Source organism: Cornus florida, unplaced genomic scaffold (assembly GCF_030987335.1).
Source record: "Cornus florida cultivar Cherokee Brave unplaced genomic scaffold, ASM3098733v1 CherokeeBrave_3.0.0_Hap2_Chr09, whole genome shotgun sequence".
Classification (NCBI taxonomy): Eukaryota; Viridiplantae; Streptophyta; class Magnoliopsida; order Cornales; family Cornaceae; genus Cornus; species Cornus florida.
In genome coordinates this window covers 84426244-84446170 of record NW_026775579.1, presented here as the reverse complement: position 1 = coordinate 84446170, position 19927 = coordinate 84426244, and the positions used below count along the sequence as shown (strand labels likewise).

The 19927-nt window shown below is 34.5% G+C and overlaps 1 protein-coding gene across 1 annotated transcript; it reads right to left on the bottom strand.

The window, feature by feature from the left end:
• Positions 1–11260: 11260 nt before the first annotated feature.
• LOC132273028 (UDP-glycosyltransferase 75C1-like) lies at positions 11261–11845 on the bottom strand. The gene has a single exon (XM_059774063.1). The coding sequence runs from the start codon at positions 11843–11845 to the stop codon at positions 11261–11263; it is 585 nt and encodes a 194-aa protein (XP_059630046.1).
• Between the last annotated feature and the right edge of the window lie 8082 nt (positions 11846–19927).

Below are 19927 nucleotides of genomic sequence, written 5' to 3'. Positions count from 1 at the left end.
ACTTCTAATATTTTTCCTTCCTATTTCTTGCGTTTTCATGAACATATTGAAAACAGTTGCATTTTTGGCTGAGACATCATTCATCAAATAGTGCATGGATATTCATAACACACTTGGAAAATAGACAACGTGTTAGCAATGGCTATTTGATACTGTCTTGTTATATGGGCTGGGCTGCCTAGTTTTGGGCTGGCTGTAATGGGTTTCTCTTTGTTTGTCTTTCGGCTTGGTTAGCTTGTGCCAATTTCTTGTTTGGCTCTAGCTCCCTTGTAAATTATTACTCCACTTATAATTTGGTTAACTCCAATAGTTATTATTTAAGAAGAGACATATCATCTAAGCTAACGACTCCAGTGATACTACGTAATAAATTAACATGTAAAATAATTGTAGGTGTCATAAATGACGTGTAATTGTGAAATTATCTATTTAACTTTTTCTTTGTGAAGACTTGGAAATATTAGAAATGTCCTCGTGGAAAGGCGAATAAACAAACCCCCATTGTCTTCCTGGAAAGGTGAATAAGGACAAGACTCTACCTCCTCTAGTTCCTCGAGGACCAATGTTGTAATGATTTTGTAGTGTTTGAAAACTTGTTGGGTTCTATATTTCATGGTTTTCAGAAAAGGTGTATTTTCCACAAGTGCCTGGCTTGTGTTCAAGAATAGAATAAATAGAATATATATGTACATATGTGTGGTTATTCATGTATATGCACATATTTGTAAATAAACGTATGTATACGTATTGTAGTAAAAACTACAGAATACAGCAGAAACAAATGTTAACAAATCAGCTTTGTGACTTTGCAATTTGTATATTTTGATGCTTCTACAAAGTGTGATGTGCTTTTTAATAGTGTAAAAAAGCCCGCCAAACTTTACTCTTTTTGTTTCAAAATAATTTGTAGCACTTTTCCTTCCTATTTCTTGTGTTTTGATGAACATATTGAAAACAGTTGCAATTTTTGGCTGAGACATTTATCAAGCAGTGCGCGGACGCTAATAATACATTTAGAAAACAGACAATTTGTTAACTTTCATTTGCATATTCCAAATGGAAAATGATCAATCTTTTATCATAAATTGCATTAATAATACAAAAGAGAAACCCAAGTGTTCTGTACCGTGATCTTCGATAGGGATGCTAGTGTCGAGCCGCTTTAAGCTGGCCTCGTTGGTGGTCTGGATCACCGCGAATTTGAATCTTGTCGTCGGAAAAGCTACAACCGAACACTAATTAATTTCATCAATTAGGTGAAAAATTAGGGTTAATTGCAGTAAGCTGAGCGTATGAATGTGAAAAGTGTTAAATGTACGTTGGCGATGAGGAATTCGTTGATGAAAGGACGGTGGACGTCGTAGGTAGGAAGGTGACGGCGGAGTTAATGGGGGTGTTGGATGAGGGTGATCATGTCAGAGTCGGACTTCATTCTCCTCACTCTCTCCATCTACTCTCCTGTATAATATATATATATATATATACGTCGATAAAGTTGTATTTATAGAGAGAGAAAGAGAGTGAAATTGTGAGAGACTCTGTACAAATTGATTGGAGAAGGCCGACATGAAAGGGTAAAAGTTGGAGTTTCAGAGGGAGGTCCACGATAAGCTTCTGGTGAGACTCAAGCAAATGAAACGACACGTGGAAGAAATGAGGGGTAGTGTGGGATACTGAAGAATTACGAGGGTGTTTTGGAAAAAGCAAATGCAATGCACTCGGGCGGCTCGATGGTTATACCATATGCCGTTTGCCGCCATAGATTGTAACCCAATTTTTTTTTTGCTATAAATGAAAATTTGAATGTTTACTTTGCTAAAAAAATATATAAATATAAAAATATTAGATCGGTGAAAATTACCAATTTGTTTAAGATTAATATGCGGACTTTGGTACTTCCTAAGTGTGAAATTTCTCACTTTGGTTCCGTTTGGTTCGACATAAATATTTTCTTTTTGAGGTAAAATATTCTTTAATTTTTGCTTTGTTGGTGTTTGACAATAGTTTACGTTGAAGTTGAGGTTGAGGTCGAGTCCATCGGGCGAGACATGTAAAATAACTTATCGAAAATTAATGAATAAATTATTTCTGTTAAATTTTATTTTTTTTTTCTTCGTAAATATTTTACGATAACCAAACACTAGCAAATAAAAAATTATTTTCCTGAAAAATATTTTACATCCAATCAAACAGAGCCTTTATGAAAATAATGTTGAATTTTAAGTTTGCGTCCAGTGTTTCCCTCCTTGGATTCCCATAAACAAGATAAGCATCTGGATTAGACAATATTAATTTGCATATTATGCAACTGGATTCATGTCCCTTCAGGTATATCTTTGTGATATGTCACACAGTTTCCATTTGTGTAATATTTCAATTTTAGTAGAGTGGAAACATATTACTACTAATTATTACCGAGCATTAGGATGCCCCATGGGAATGAAACCGTTTAATTAATTGTATATGGTCACATATATAAGAATTCATCTATTTTTATGAATCCTATTACTATAAAAAAAAATAAAAAAATAAAAAAAAGGTTTAATTAGTGGGGTTAAGTAGCTAAAACAATGAAATTTGGTTGAGTGAAAGGATGGATGGTACGCAAAGTCGACAAAAAACTTTTTTTAGTATGATTATAAAGCCTCGTATGAGTTGATCTGTAGACTTGAATTTCACTCATATAAAATAATGGGATTTCATTTTATTAATCTAAAGGTTAAATAGATTCATATATAATGAATTTTCATTATATATTTTATTAAAATATTTTGTTTTTCCGTTCATAAATGTTCACTTCTCTTGTGTAGAAACTTGTGTCGTGTGTATATCGCTAATGTAACACACTATATCATAGTGCAACAAATACATAAAAAAATTTAATGTTATTTTACTAGTTATTACATAAGTAATGTAAATTGTTGCATAAATGATGTAATGACACAACATGTGGCACATGATACAATGACACGAGATAATTTGAATTATACAAAGATACATCTTACATAAGGTAAGATTGTATTTGTGACCAATGAATCAAAAGAATCTAATAATCATTATTAGTTTAATTTTTAAAATTTTTAATTTAAACACATAATTAGTGATATTTGTTTTAAATTGTGAACTTTTAGGGAGTTGTTTCCAACTAATTTGGTTTTTTTTTTAGGGTTAAGACAACTTGTTTGCGAGCAAAGTGGTCAAATTGGTTTCTAGTTATATGGAATAATATTAAAAAAATATGTCTCCACTAATTACAAGTTAAATTCTATGTGAATCTAGAGTTTTTAAATTTCTGCAAAAAATTTATTTGTTATTCTTTTTTTCCTATAACTTCATATGAGAAAAAATAAGCTCAAATAAATATTAATGTTTTAAACCTCTGAGCTCTATTTAAATCAAGAGAGGTAAGCACTAATGAATACCAATTGCAGATCTGTTGTTCCTTTCCGGTTAGACCTCTAATTTAGGTAGGTTTTGGATTTTTCCCCGCTTAAGTTTGATCATTTTCTCCTTGATTGGATCTTGTGCGGGGTTTTATGTGTTGGAGCGTTTTGTGATTGTAACTTTGGAGTGGTTGTCGTGCTGATGGCTAGACCTTTCAGTCTCTCCGATTTGCTGCTTTTTCCCGTGGTGGTTCCGTTTGCAGAGTGTTGGGCTCTATTTCCTCTTTAAATCTGAAGCCTGTTCTTTATTTATTTACTTTGTTTCAAGATTTGTATGTCTTTTTTGACTTAGTTTTATGTGTCTGTACGCCATCTTGACTTTAGGCCTTCCATTAGAATTGTAAATTAAGAGATCCAAGTGTGGAATGCTTGTACCAACACGTGCAGCGGTGTAAGCTAAAGTGGCTTGGAGTGGCTTGGAGTGGCTTGATGTGACTATTGTGCATATCGATATAGTCCCACGTTGGTTTTGGAAGCAAAGTCTTTAAAGTTAATATATGAGAAAGTTGCAAGTAACACGTGTCCCTTCGGGGACATCCGATAAAACTGAAACCATGGAAATCGAGAAATGGTCCAAAATTTTTTCTTGACCTTTTTGCCCCTAGAACCCACCATCTGTTTTTACTAAAATACCCTTGTACTTCGTTACTTTCCCACCATACCCCTGCATCTTTCCACGCGTCAGGCTGTCATATTGAGACGCACCACAAGCTTACGATGGACTGCTTTCTCTTCAACTCCTCCTAATTCGTCGTTTGGCTTTCTGCCATCAACTTCGAATCATACCCATGTATCCAAGTGTGTGTGTTTGTGTGTGTAAATAACGACCTGACCTAACCAAAACCGTATGAAGCTTCACCGATTACTCTGGTAAGGTAAGCTCTGTTTCTTTCTATATTTCTGTCTCTATAACTGCTGTTTATGTATATGACGACATTATGAATGCTTCTTGTTCTTATCTGGGTTTTCTCGCTCTTATTTATGGGTTGCTTTTCTCATTTGTATTTTGATTTTTCTTTCTTTACCGAAAAAAATGGTATTTTGATTATTTATTTATTTATCTATCCATTTTGTTTTTCCATCCCTTTTATTAGTGTATTTGTGCGTGATTATTTGTATAATTGTATGGGTTTATCCCTTAATTGGCTCAGAGTATTTCCCAAATCCAGAATGGTGGACACTAATACTATTCCAATTGGGTTGCACGCAACATCATTATGTGGTAGTATTATGAAGTGGCCAAAATTAGATACTAAAACTAAGAGAAACATTTTTGTGCTGCAAACACATTTCCAATCAGTCAAAACAATGTTTCCCAATGTCTAACAATTAATTATTTAGTGCTGTTTTCTCACATGACATTGTGTTTTATCAGGTCATCTTTCCTTCTGTGTCCCGTATTTTTTTCTTGTATTTTGAAGTGGGAAGAGAATGTTGTTCTTTTTTCTATCTGATCCCTTCGAAGATCTATGGGTGCTTAGGTTTGATGTGTCATCATATTTTATGTTGTAGTTGCTAATCACCACCAATTGTTTACTTGTGTAAAGAAATCAATTGCTTGATGATTTCAAACTTTTGGGGAAGGTGGGGATTGGGTACCACTTTTCTTGCTCACTAATAAGAGCTGCAACAAAAAATTCTTGTTCTTTATTTTTATTTTTTATCTTAATTGGGCTGCACGGTGATTAACTCTGCCGATCGCTCTTTTAACAGCCGGTCCCAAGCCCGGATAAAGGACGAGGGTTACAGTAGGTAGCTTGACAATCAGGGTAAAACTAACTTTGGGCATGACCAATACGAAAATGTTGTTGGGTTGAATGGTGATTATAATTTATAATGAAAGGGAACACCTTCCTTGACATGAATGGTTGACTTAGCCTCCAGATCTTGGAAAAGGATTTGCTCGAAAAAGGCTAGTGCTTGTCTGATACAAATTGTTGCATATTAATGTCTTTCCATTACTAGCGCTTGTTATTGCATTTTTCCCGGTACAATAGAATTTTGGTCTACTCTCAAAAGTTTTTTCACATTGTTTGTCCAAGTGGATACATACCATTAACATCATTAAGGATTGTGAAAGAAGAAATTGGAGCTGGTATTATAGAATCTCATGCATTGTGTTACATTCAGGAGTCCATTGCGCCTTATCATTGGCTATCAGTTTGCCTTGCAAGTTGCAAGTTTATTAACTCTCTGGTCACTGCAGTCCGATAAAACAATGTCAGCATCTTACGTTATAAGAGAGATGGTCCAAGCAGGAATATATTGCCATGCTTAAAAGCCAAACTTCTTCTTGTTCTCTTATTTTCTGAACTCTGAAATAATATTGATGTGTGATGGAGTTGATTTATATATTTTCCTTATATTATTGTCATTATGAGCTATTTTTGTGTCCAGATGTTAGGAGATTGAGATCAGTTGGAACTCAATAAGTTACATATACACACATGGAAGCTTGAAGTAGTGTTGTATATGTAAGACACTATATTTAGGTCATTGTTGCATGTATTTCTCCTTCTCTTTCCCTTTTATTTTGATAACATACATTACAAGCATCAAATTACTCTATTTTTTATTTTTTATTTTTTATTTCTTGTTATATATCCTCTATCAATCAATGGGTATAAAACTTTTGAAAATAACACAAAAACCTAATTAATCACATTTTCAAGAGTCATCCTAAGCGAACCCCACCATCATTTCATTTAATAAACAAACCTATAGTATAGCCTCGTGTTTGGTTCAGCTACTTAATGAATGAACTCGAGGTGAACCTTAGGATGACTGAGCCTGAACTGTTGGTGAACAAATCAGCTCAATTTTGCAGCCCTGGCATGGCAGTTGCCTGGGATTAAATTCAACTAGTAGCTGACAGTTATACTTTGTGCGGTTTTGTTAGGGCAGTTCACGAGGAGCTCTTTTACTTATTCTTTTATGTTGTTAGATTATAAACTAAATCGATTTAATTATTTTTCTTCCTTGTTTTAAGTATTTCATAAGTACCCAAACCATCATTTGGTAACACGAGAAAACATCAAGAAAATCCATCTTAATGCTAGATGTTAGGCCATTTATCTATTTTAGGGTGTTGTGTGTGTGTTTGGTGTTTTTTTTTTTTTTTTTGGGGGGGGGGGGGGGGGGGGTGGGGGTGGGGTTAAGGGTGGCTTAAATGTCATTCAATTATAGCCTCTCTTTTTTCTTTTCTTTTTTAATTACGAAAATGCATTGTCAGGACTATGCGACTGAGTTACTGATAATGCCTTAAGTATAAAAATTCTGTCTGGTTGCATACCTCAAACTAACTACTGCTTGGATGAAATTTAATATTTTGGTATTGAACTCCTGAGATTCTATCTGATATGTTGTCATTCACTTAACCTCCTTTCACTTTGCTTTCTGTTCTATGCATTTAGGTGGAATATGCTTGGGAAATTGTCAAAGCTTGAAGAAGGGGACACACACCAAGTTGTTTTTTTGAAAACATATAGTTAGGGTTTTTAGTGGATACTCTTTAGGGTTTGACATTGTATATTGGATTCGCTAACCACAATTCTAATGGCATGGTTCATGATGTAAGGAAGATACATTGAGATCATATGTTCAGAAGGTATCAAGGTCTAATTTTCCTTCATGATTATATAAATTCCAGATGCTGAATGTGAGTCCATGCTCATTATTTTTCACTCATAAAATTCTGCTTGTTTTAATTTTACTCATTTGCATTACTTTTGAGATTTATTTTTATGTTAGATTGGTATAAATTACCAGTTCCTTTTTTTTTATTGAATGGTAAGATTAGAATAATATTAAAATAAGAACCCATTATGGGCTAAAGTAGAAAGGTAATAGGCTAATTGGCCCAACGACTTGCAAAAGGTTTGCAAAGTAAAGCCAATAGCCAAAACTCTAAGACCCAATTGGCCCAACCATTGGAATTGTAACTGAATTACAGAGCATATTCTGGTGAACAGTAAGACCTCAAATGGTGAAGAAGCACCGACAGAAGAGGACAGCTCTGTTAATCTGGAGGCATGGGAGGGGGACGGATGAAAGCACCAGGAAGCTCCCATTCAACCACAATGCGTCTGGCACTGGGGTAGTCTTTCACGGAGAAGCAAGACAATTTCTGTCTGACATCAACAAGAACCCTATTGACTAGAGCATTCGCAGAGAGAGACCCTCCTCTGAAGTATCTTCGATTTCTCTCCATCCAAATGTGATATACTAAAGCAGCAAGGCAAATTTTTCTTGACAATGCTTCTTAGATCACTGCTATCCACCCAAATTAGCATTGCCCAAGTGACAAGATTACTCCATGATGGAGGCTGAGTCTAAAACGCACAACATGCTTGAAGAAATTTCCGCAAGGGATTGGAGAAAAAACATCTAAAAAAGATGTGGTCATGCGATTCTGGGTGGGATGAGCAGAGGCTACATAGATTAGGGGTGTGCCAATGTGCCACTGGTTTGCATTCATACGTTGGCAATTTATGCAGAATAGCACACCAGAGGATAAAATTGTGCTTTGGGATTCCATGCTTGAACCAGGTAAGGGGATACCAGGGGACATTAGGGGTTGGAAAAAGGGCTAACTATGAAAGAATTGACCTTAGCATTAGGATCAACAGAAGTGCTCAAAAGTTGTTCTTGTGTGACTAGACACTGAAGGGGGCCAAGAGAACACCAATTGTCAAACCAGAAATTGTTGTTGACACCATTCCCAATTTTCATTTTGACAAAGGGTTTAATGGCAAATCTAAGTTGCAAAAGCTTTCGCCAATTCCATGAACTTGGTTGAGGGGTCTTCAGTGTCCAAATACATTTATCCCTAACCAAATGTGATCTTGACCATTGAACCCAAAGGGAGGAGCAGTTTGGGTTGAGCATAAACCAGAGTTCTTTCATAACTGCAGCTTTGTTCCAAGTTTGTAGATGGGGAATGCCAAGACCACCAGCAGAGACAGGTCTACAAACATTGTTCCAAGTAACTCTTGCTCCTCTTTTTTTAAGATTCTGTCGTCTCCAAAGGAACTTCCTCAGAATGCAGCTAATTTCTTCCAAGTTGCTGTTAGGTAGGATGAATTTTGTTGCCCAGAAGTTAACCATGGAGCAAAGAACAGATTTGATAAGTTGCACTTTACCTGCATAGGATAGGAATCTACTTGTCCAACTGGAGATTCTTCCTGTGACTTTTTCAATTAGGACCTTGCAGTCAGTTGACTTGAGCCTTGTGGAAATGAGAGGAACACCAAAGTACCTAATGGGGAGAGAACCTTTTTGTATCCCAAGAGTGGCAAGAATTGAAGTTTCCAGTTGTGTGTTTACTCCAGAGAGGAAAATATTGCTCTTTGAATGGTTGATGGAGATACCTGAAAGCAATGAGAAGAGATCAAAGGCTTGCTTAATAACTTGCACTGAAACAATGTTAGGATGAGAAAAAATGAGGAGGTCATCAGCAAAAATAAGATGGGATATGGCTTGGTTGTGACATCTCCAGTGGTATTTGACGGATGGAGAGGAAGAAATGCAGCTTTTCAAGATAATTTGCATTGACGTCTCTAGTGGTTGCTTTGGCTTCTTTAATCAAGTGGTTCTGTTTGCGTTTTGGGGAAGGGTTTGTTCCTTCTATGTTTTAATTCAAAAGCTTCAATGCTTGTTTTGTCATCTGTTCTTATTTTGTGGGTTGATTTTGCCATTCGTATTTTATATTTTTTGGAATTCGTTTTTTATTTCTCCATTTTCCTTTTTATCTGCTAATGCATTATTTGTATTTATTTGCTTTTTTATTTTGTGTTTGTGTGTGTGTTTTTCCCTTAATTCCCAAATTGACAGTGGTGGACCCTAATCCTATCCAAATTTAGCTGTTTTGTTGTTGTTGTTGTTGTTGATGTATTTTGAAGTGGAAAGAGAGTTTTGTTTTAGTTTGAAACTTGATCATGCAGGTTTCCGCTGTCCCAATGTTAGTAGGGCTCATCCTCCCTTACCATGCCAAGCCCTAGGTCTGCTTCACATTATTGTTTGATAAAGTATGTGGACTTGTTAAACTTTTTTTTGAAGTTTAATGTCTGCTAATTAACATGATCAATTGCTGTCACCCCGTGGATTGCTTGATTGTTCTGGATGCTAATGATGCTAGTGCAGGGTTAGTTAATAATGATTGATTGAGAGCTATTATTGTTGTGGCCAGATGTTTATATGAATGATTTTATTTATTTATTTTCTTTTTCCCTTTTTCTGAAATATACTTAGTTGAAAGAGATCATAGATGTGCGTTTTATTTTTCTAATTTACTGGGGAAGGGGTGTTAAAAGATAGCAGAGTTAAATGGATACATACATAAGATAATAACATCATTAAGGAGCTGGTATTATAGAATCTGATTAGCTAGATTCAGGAGTCCTGTGCCTTATTATTGGCTATCAGTTTGCCTTGCAAGTTTATTAACTCTCCAATCACTAGAATCCGATAGATCAACGTCAGCATCTTATGTTATAAGAGAGATGGTCCATGAAAGAACTCAATTAAGTTCTATATACATGAAGGCTTGAAGTAAATAAAATCATTATTTTGAAGAGGGGGACACATACTAACTTGGTTTTTCGAAATCCTAGTAAGGATTCTCAGTGGGTGCCTTGTAGGGTTTGAGTCGTTTGACAGTGTATTCTAGATTCGCTAACCACATTTCTAATGACATGGTTCATGAAGTAAGGACGATACGTTGAGATTATATATGTTCAGGAGGTATCAATGTCTAATTTTCCTTCATGGTTATATTATTGGCAGATGGCCCGAATGTGAGCCTATGATCATTATTTTTCACTCTCATAAATCACTCCCAAAAACTTCTGCTTGTTTTAATTTTACTCGGTTGCATTACTATTGGGATTTATTGTAATGTGAAATCATTTGCATAGATCTCTATTTGTTCCGTAATGTGTTTGGTTGCTAAATCTTTTATAAACAAATATATACATGAAGAAGCTGCTGTGACACAGTTCTAAGATTTTCTTTTTTCTTACCGTAGGACCTCTAGTGCCTTAGTGTGCCTTGGGCCTTTGAAAATAACACTGGGGTGGAAATGATGGTTGCTCAGGGAATAGTTGGGTGAGACGAGAGGAAATGTCCATTCCAAACCTAAAATGAACATGTTGACCTTGGCAGTAGTTCAAACTCGTGTATTGTGTAGTGTGGCTGGGAGGACTCTACTGTAAAGCTCCATTTGGTAGCCAACTGTCAGTCCAAAAGTAGCAACTTGTATCATCACCAACTCTGAATTTGACTAATGGCCCTGGTAATTGCCTCAATTAAAGCAGCTTTCTCCAACTCCATGAGCTTTGCTGACCTATTTTCATGCCCCACAGGTTCTTCTCTTTAAACAGGTATGTTCTTTCACACTTAACTTATAAGCTCTGTGTGTCGTTACAGAATGGAGCCCATAGATGTCTAAGTATGCCTGATATGTACTATAGCCCAAACTGCCTGTAGATTTAGCTATTTTTGCTCCACATTTTTTTTTTTTTTTTTTTTGCTCAAAACCTGACCACAGAAATAATCTGAAAATAGAGTTGAGTTATCATTGATTTGGGCAAGATTATTAACGTAGACCATTATGTTTGGGTGCCATATAGCACTGCTCCAATGTGTGATTTTTATTTTGTAATTTTTGTTTTGGACTTAAGTATAGAATAAACGATTTTATGCGTCTAGACGTTTATAAAATCGTTTTGGACAGAGGGAGTATCCCATTGCATCAAATGTGTTTACGAGTATTTTTGGGTTGGTTTTGGTACTAAGCAAGTCTAACTGTTCTTTCATTGTCAGGAATGCCGTATTTGTCTGTGTGGAGGGAGTAGAAAAGATGGAAGGTCGCGGCTAGGGAGCAATGGCAACCACGGCAACTGAATGGAGCTTGAAGGGTCATTGACAATTTTTCTAATGGCATCACCATAGCCATTGAGGTAATAGTGGAAGTTATCAAAAACTGTGGCTGGTTGAGTCCATAGAAGTGCGGATGGGATGTGATGGGCATGAGCAACTTCAGGAACCCATGGTTGAGCCATAGTGTGGACCAAACAAGTTACTGTGTAGCCGCCTTCATCACCAGCCTTGTTGAGTTCCGCCATGGCATTGGAACTGCGAATTTTGAACTGAGACAGGAAGTGTTCGTGGTTGTCCCCTTCTTTGAACCCGTCATCATAGCCACCGGAGAAGGCAGATAAGGATAAGCCATTTGGGATTGTGCTGTTGGATTTGGTCATGCGACAGTGAGCAGAGAGACTAATGATAATGGTGACCTTAACACCCATTTGTACGAGGTTCTTGACGGATTGATGGCACCTTGCGACGGAAAAGTTAGGAGAAGAATGTGGCAATCCACCAAGGAGAATGTGGCAATCCACCATGGTGAATGTGAGAGAGATTTGATGGGATTACAGAATGCAAAAGGTTGTGGTAGTGGTTGTGTTTGACAAATGAAGGGAAAGCCATGTATGAAAATGGGATGGAAGTGGGGGGTTTATATATGTGTAAGAATTGGAGCTAGACCACCTTTCAGAAAGGGAAAAAAAATTCAATGTATATATGTAAAAAAAATTTCAATGTCTTCACTCATAGTTATATGTTTTTAATTCTCTTTTAAGTATACTCACATTGCACGTCTATTCATCCATCTCCTTTTTTGTGGTGATGTTTATTTTCCCGCGGTTCTTCAATTGCGTGTATATATATAATTCTGGTATCGATAACATAATTCAGGCATCAACATATATATATGGACTTATTGTCACTCTTAGGATGGCCATGCAACTAAAAAAAAAAGGTTCAATAAATTAATTTTAGGAAAACTACACTTAAGTAGAGTTAGGGGTTCTAAATTACAAAGTAGTCTATTTTTAAAGTCTAGTTTTCACTTTGATCGAATTAGGCAAAATAATTATGCATACATTGAAAATTATTATTTATGTCCAAAATGCCCTCTAAGCTTTCATTTCAAAATATTAAAATATTTTTCTTAAATCAAATAATTCATTAATGAGTTTGCTGGGAATTTTAGGCCCAAGCATCATCCTCTCATATCCTCTCATAGTGCCCCTGATCTGAAGGAACGTGCAGTGCTTGATACTACACCCCTTAAGAACCAAATCAAAGCTGAAATTGAAACCGGCATTGAAAGGAGTCTTAAGGCATACTGTAATTGACAAAAAACTGGATAGATTCCACATGATAGAAAGTTTCATGCATGGGACGGGCAATTTGGAAAAAGTATATATCAGATTTTGGAACTATTTTAATAAAGAGTTGAAAAAACTCAACCTCGACCAGACCGCAATTCAACTTGTGAGAGGAAGAGAGAGGAGGAAGACGAGTATTGGGGCTGATCCTCTCCATTAGGGAAAACGGATTCATAGAAACAAGAGCGTTGTTCAACAAGTGGAAGATCAAGGTTAATCTACAGTATATTATGCTGAAGGCCAAAAAGCCAATAGACACACTAGATAAATTATTACAAATTATGATGCTAGACATCAAAAAAAGAATAGAATTTTCCCTCCTTTCCTCCTAGCAAGAAAGCCAGAATTATATTCTAAATCAATTAATTGAGTGAAGAGATTATATTATTTTGGAAGGACATATTAGTATTTTAGAATAAGAGTTTAAGGACATTTTAGACTTAAATAATAATAATAATTAATCTAAGTGTAATTATTTTTCCTAATTCGATCAAAGTGAAAACTAGACTTTAAAAATAGACCACTATGTAATTTAGAACCCCTAACTCTACTTAAATGTAGTTTTCCCTCTTATTGCTATAATATAATAATATGTTACCTATATTAAATATTATGTTACCTAAATGTTTACTTATGGTTAAAAAAAAAAAAAAAAAAAAAACCACAAGGGCTCATGTGTAAATTGAGACGGATTAACCCCCATTTGTGGATGGAATTTCCTCCACTTTCCTTAGACGCGTATATTAACCGATAGTACAGCCAGAATTGGTACACAGAGACTGAGGCTTTTTCTTGTTCGCAAAGACAGAGACAGAGAGAGAGAGAGAGAGAGAGAGAGTGAGGATGGAATCCGAGAACGAGAAGAAATGCGACGGCTGGAAAGATAAGTTTGATGCCTGAATGCAGGTCCTCTCGGCGGCGAGAGAGATGTATGAAACGGTGACGAGGGGAAAATCCGAGAAGAAGTTCGAGGTTAGGGCTCTGCATATGTTCTATATGTACACCATGGACTTCGCCAACAAGCATGGCGAGGATGCTTGCAAGAAGCTCTGGGACAGGGCCGCGAAGGGCCTTTCATTTCCTCCCACCATTAAGTCCGGTTGCAGCGGACTGAAGGATGAGTAAGGAGTATAGAGGAGTGTGTGATGGATTTTATGTTCATTTCTTGCATTTTTAGGGTTTCGATTGGTCTTTTTTGCATTTTTAGTGTTTGTTTAGATCTGACAGGTTACTACTTACTGTTTGATCGATGGATTGAGAAAATTTTATCAAAATACAAAAAAAAAAAATTATGATTGGGTTTTTTTGATTGATTGATATATACTGACCAAAATGCAGGTTTCGAATATGTGGAGAGTATAGTTTTACTATATGATGGCGATTACACCACTAAGGTGTGAATCGAATAGGAAATTAAATACTCTGTTACGCCAATTGCTTCTGGTATTATAGTTTGAGAGCTCATGTCTGTGATTAGATTTTGGCAACAAGTATTTGTGTTTCTTTCCATTGCAAAGCCATGATACACTGGTGATCTTTTGCTTGCTTTTGACATGTTCTTCTTCCACCACAAAGTCTGGTTGCAGGGGAGTGAAGGAAGAAGAGAGTAAGGATTATAGAGAGAGGAGTGCGTGATGGATGTTATGTTTATTTCTTGCATTTTTAGGTTTTCGATCGGTCTTTTTTCCTCCCACCTTTACTGTTTAGTGTTTGTTTAGATCTGACAGTTTACCGTTTACAGCTTGATCGATGGATTGGGAAAAATTTTATGAAAATTAAAAACCGAAATTATATACGGAGTATTTGTGTTTTTGATTGATTGCTATATACTGACCAAATATGCAGGTTTCAAATTGTCTCTCTCTCTCACACACACACAGTGCTTCTGGTATTATAGTTTGAGAGCTCATGTTTCTTTCCATTGCAAAGCCTGATACACGGTTGATCTTTTGCTTGCTTTTGGCATGTTCATTAGTACTTCACCTGCCCCAATTGCTCTTCTTCCTTGTCACATTATTCTCTCTTAGGCTTTTAGCTCTCAGGAACCTTTGATCCTCATACCAGATAGACAGACTCTGTTGAGCATTGACCCTTCTATCCCCATTTTTCTGGCCCCTTCCTTGTTTGAAACGTGTCGTTTTCAGTTTAATCATGAACTTGATTGAGTTGGTGATAGCTCCATGCAGATTCTGTTACCTAGCAGGCCTAAGGTAGAACAATTGAACTATATTAGACTTACAGTATGAATTATTTGTGCAATATTACAACCCTACTAGTGTTCTCTCTGTCTCTTTCTCAAATCTGATAGAAGTGCCAAATATCTCATATCTACCTTTCAAGTAAAATATGAGGGTTCAAGTCAGTGTAATAGCAAGTTGGTGCGAGTTTGGGGGATGTTTGGCCAAGGGTAGTATGAGATTCAACCTCCCATGTTGCTTTTCAATTTTTGCACAATACTTGATCTATTTGATCTTCCAATTTCTGAACAATCCTTGGTCTATTAGCTAGTACATGTGTTAATGTTATGTGGTATATAACATAAGATTATATAAAATTATTGGAGATTTTTTTTGGTTTTTTCCTTCTTGGTTGTTTCCACAATACAATAGGAATGGTATAAGAGTTGTTGCATCTATCCCCATTTACGTATTTCTCACTCGATTATCTATACTATAAGGTTTTCAATTATACAGTATTGATTCATAAACAATTTTGATAATAATAACGAGTTATTGTGAATCTGTTATTTGTAGTATGACTCTCAAATTAAGATTATGTTAGCGGTTGTTTGATAAAAATAAGTAATGAAAATTGTAAGAGTAGAATTTTATGTGCTGAGATTTTTACGTGGGAAATAAAAAATAAATGTGATAAGTGATGATTAAATTTCTTAAAATTTACTTCATTTTAAGTGGCACTTATCACTTACCGTTTTTAATGATATTCAAATTGCATTATGAAAATGCATTTAATTGAATAAATCAGAATTAAGCGTTGAATTGAATTATCAAACTACAACTTAAACTTATCATTTTAAGTTGAATTATTGATCCAAGTCTCATCAGACTTTGTATAAGGTCTAGAATTTTAAATTAATCCTTTATTTACTAGTATGTGCTTATTAAGGTTTATTTGAACTTTAATCTGCATATCAACAATAGCACTTAGTATTTGGTACGTGCCCATACATGATTCATACATACATATATAACAGAATAAGTGAATCAACAATAAAAGTTTCCAAAAGGACATGTGAGTGGCGTTGAAAAGGAATACACTGGATATATATATATTATATAAAAGTTGTCGAAACGAAGCTTTAGCGTTGGTATGTATGTAATCCCATGCACGTGCCACTACTTAAATGTGGACCCCACCCCATATGAGTCACATGAATATTTGTTAAACAGGTATTCATACATGGAGTATATTTTTTTTTTTGTTCCCTCGGTCGGTGACCAAGCAAGTTTTGTACCATGTCTATTATCTATATAAAGGCAATCCGTAAGGATATGTGGTCAATAACCATTAAATTATAGAATGAAAATTATTATTTTTTTATTATTATTTTTTTGAATATTTAAGTAACTAAATATATATATATATATATATATATATATATATATATGTGAATAATTACATGGCGGCATTTCGGCCAAACTGTCCATTGGACTGTGAAACAAAGCCCAAAAATAGGTCGACAAGAGAGAAGCCTAAAAGAAGTTGCAATACATTAATTGTAAAATATAAATTTGTAATTTGGCTAATTTTGTTGTCAAAACAACTCCGATCAAATTGCAAATTTTCAATTCAAATTGTTGAAATTCTAGAGCGAAAGCAAAATTAAAGAAGTGACCATATTTATGCTTGGATGCACTCCGTAATGATAACAATAATACTTTTTTATTCAATTCAATGATGTTCATGACAAGAAATACTTATAAGCATATGTTTTTGTACATTCATGTTCATAAAAAAAAAAAAATTAATATAATATAAGTAAGAATGTGTATTTACTCTACCCATCAAAAATAATAATAATATTGTTATTGTTTTCACTCATCAATTATGATGACAAATAAAAATAAGTGCACAGGTGGGTTACCCACAAAGTTCGAGTATTATTATATCATCAACTAGAACTTTACATGAAGATCCGTGGGCCATGTACAATCAAACATCAATTAAAAACAAAATTGGCCAATGAGGTGACCTTTTGGATTTTACAATAAATTAGTCCTCTTTCTCTCACACACACAATTCTCAGTTTGTTGACCACTATGGAGAGAGAAAGAATTTGACGTTTTGGGATGTCTGACATAACAGCTGCTGCACTCAAGAAAGTAGCCAGTGTTATCATTTTCTGTCACTTTCGCCCAATCACGTCCTTTTGATTCGTAACCCACCCTCCACTATCTTCAATTACCATTTTATCGTTTCTTTTCTTCCTCCTTTTTTATATTTCCCAATTATTTATTTTTTTAACAAAGTGACCAGAGTGTTTTTGATCTCGTGGTTTCCGAGAGTGGTGACTATTTCAGTCCAGGTATAGAGAGACTCGAGCCTCAACACCTATTAATATAATTTAATATCTAATATTTTTAATTTTGTAAAAATAAAAAGAAGTAAAATACAACTCCACACCCTTGAAATTTGATAAAATGATAGTCGGACAAAATTTACCTTTTTTTTTAACAAAGACATTTTTTTAAAATAAAAAAATAAACAAAAATATAAATTGATCAAATTATCTTTTTACCTTTTAAAATTTTTTTTAACTTTATAATTTAATAAATTAAACAAATTTACTCTCACGAGAAAAAAAAAAAATTGTGTGTACACCATCGGTAGTTTTAGATTGGTGGTGGTGGTGGAGGGGAAGTTGGGTGGTGGTGGTGGTGGTGGCAGAGTGAATGTCGTCTATATATATATGTGTGTGTGTGTGTGTGTGTGTGGAGAGAGGGGAAGATGGGTGGTGGTGGCGGCGCAATGAACGTCGTGTGTGTGTGTGTGTGTGTATATAGAGAGAGAGAGGGAGAGAGAGGGGGGAAGAGGGTGGTTGTGGGGCGCTGCAGCGGGGCAGTGAACGCCGAGAGAGTGGGGGAAGAACTAAGAAGGTGGTTTTTTTTTTTTTTAAACTTTTTGTTTATGCATAAATTGTTTATGGGGGTAGATTGATCCAATTTATTAAATGGTAAAGTAAAAAATTCCCCTGAACGGTTAAAGAGTAATTTGGTCAATTTTTCATATAAAGGGGTGTTTTTGTCCATTTTTAAACTTTCAAGGAGTGTTTTTATTCAAAAAAAGAGATAAATTTCCTCTAGGTGGCCTTTTACCAAACCTCATAAGATGTGATTGTACTTTACCAAAAAAAAAAAAAAATTGATTTTAGAATTTGCAATTGAATGGAAATAAGTGGAATAGTACTAATTCCCAAGAATGTTATAAAAAAACCTATTCAATTGCTTGGATATATATAAAAAGGATGTTGTTCAAATTGATTGAACACATCAATTTATTAAACATATGATAAATATATATATATGTATATATATATATATATATATATATATATATATATTGAACATTATAATGCAATTATGTAGGTAACCTAGCTACACAAAATCAGAATGAGAAGCCTGATAAAATCAATGAGAAGCCTGATAAAATCAACGGCATAAATCGAGTTAAATTGGAATAATAAATGGTCAACATTCAAAGGGTGTAATGTTAGAAATATCTTAATACCGTAATGGGCTAACAGTATTTAAATGACAACATGCAATTAGAAAGATATATTATTTATTTCATGAAAGGTCTATACGTATCCTGTAAATAACTCAGTGCTCTTTGTGCAGTCTAAGATTTCTAGTATAGCCTCATCATTTGCGTTGAGGTCTCTCAAGCTAGCTTTTCTAAATTCAGATTATTGTAAAATTAGGTCAAATTTTAGTAGGATATATTCATGAAATTCTTAATTCAAAATTTTCTTTTATTCTTTATTTTTCACATTGATTTAGCAGACACCAATCACCAAATCAATTGCCGAGGTGATTATCAGACGGTGTGCAGCAAATTAGAGATTAACCAACCAAAAACCGACACCACGCCACCTTCTCTCTTTCTCCCATAGGAAACCTCCTGGAAACCGTTCTATATATATAGAGTATAAAGTTTATAATAACTACAATTTAATTTAAATATTTTTTAGTTGATTTAAAATAATGCATGCAAAGTAAACGTTTGTGTCTTTTGAGTGGTTATCACACAAAAAGAAACTTTTAAAAATATAGTTATTATATAAGAATAAGATGCGAAACGTTTGTACTCTGTTCTATCATATATGGAAATTTTTAAAAATATAATTATTATATATGAATAAGATGGAAGGAAATATCTGAAAACTAATTTGGTGCTTTTTAGAATTCCAAACCGAATAGGAGTTAACAATTATTTTAATTGTTAGTAAAAAATTATTTAATGAAAAATATTTTTTATTTTTTTACAATCTAAAAATGTTAAGAAAGTCTTTACACATTTAGAATATATATATATATATATATATATATATATATATATACAAGTTTAGAATATAGTGTATATATTTTTATCGATTATACAAAACTTTTCCCTTCAATCATTCTTCGGACACAAGTATTGTCCAAAAAAAAATATCTTTCCAAAAAAAGTGTTGTCCTTTTCTTTTATGACAAGTAATAAAGTTTCTTATAAAAAACTTTCTTCTACCATACTAGTATATTTCTAAGTGCCGCAGAGGTGCTTGTTTCTTATACCTCGAAACAAGAATTAGTGCATCTGAAATCATGTTTGTCGAAATTCTCTCTAGTTGTAAGTAATGTGTTAATTGTTAAGTGAATTTTTGTCAAATTTTATCATTTGATATATATATATATATATATATATATATATTATATGCTTTATAGTTTGTTTTTGTTAGCACCACACCGAGTTCTCCATTGATTTGTGTTGTGACGGTGGTTTTTCCAGTACAAAGTCGGAAGAGATAGAGTGTTTATAAATTTTCAATATTAAATTAATAATTGTGAATTAGTGGTTATGTTGTGATTTACTTAGGAAAAATATATGTATGCTCTCTCATTCACCTAATTTCTTTTGTAGTTGTGGAGGAAATTTATAATGATTGGAATAGCAGCCAAATCGGTGCTCGTCACTGGAAGAGTGAAAACGATATGTGCTCGTGCACTAAACCTAAAGTTGCCATGCTCTATGAAA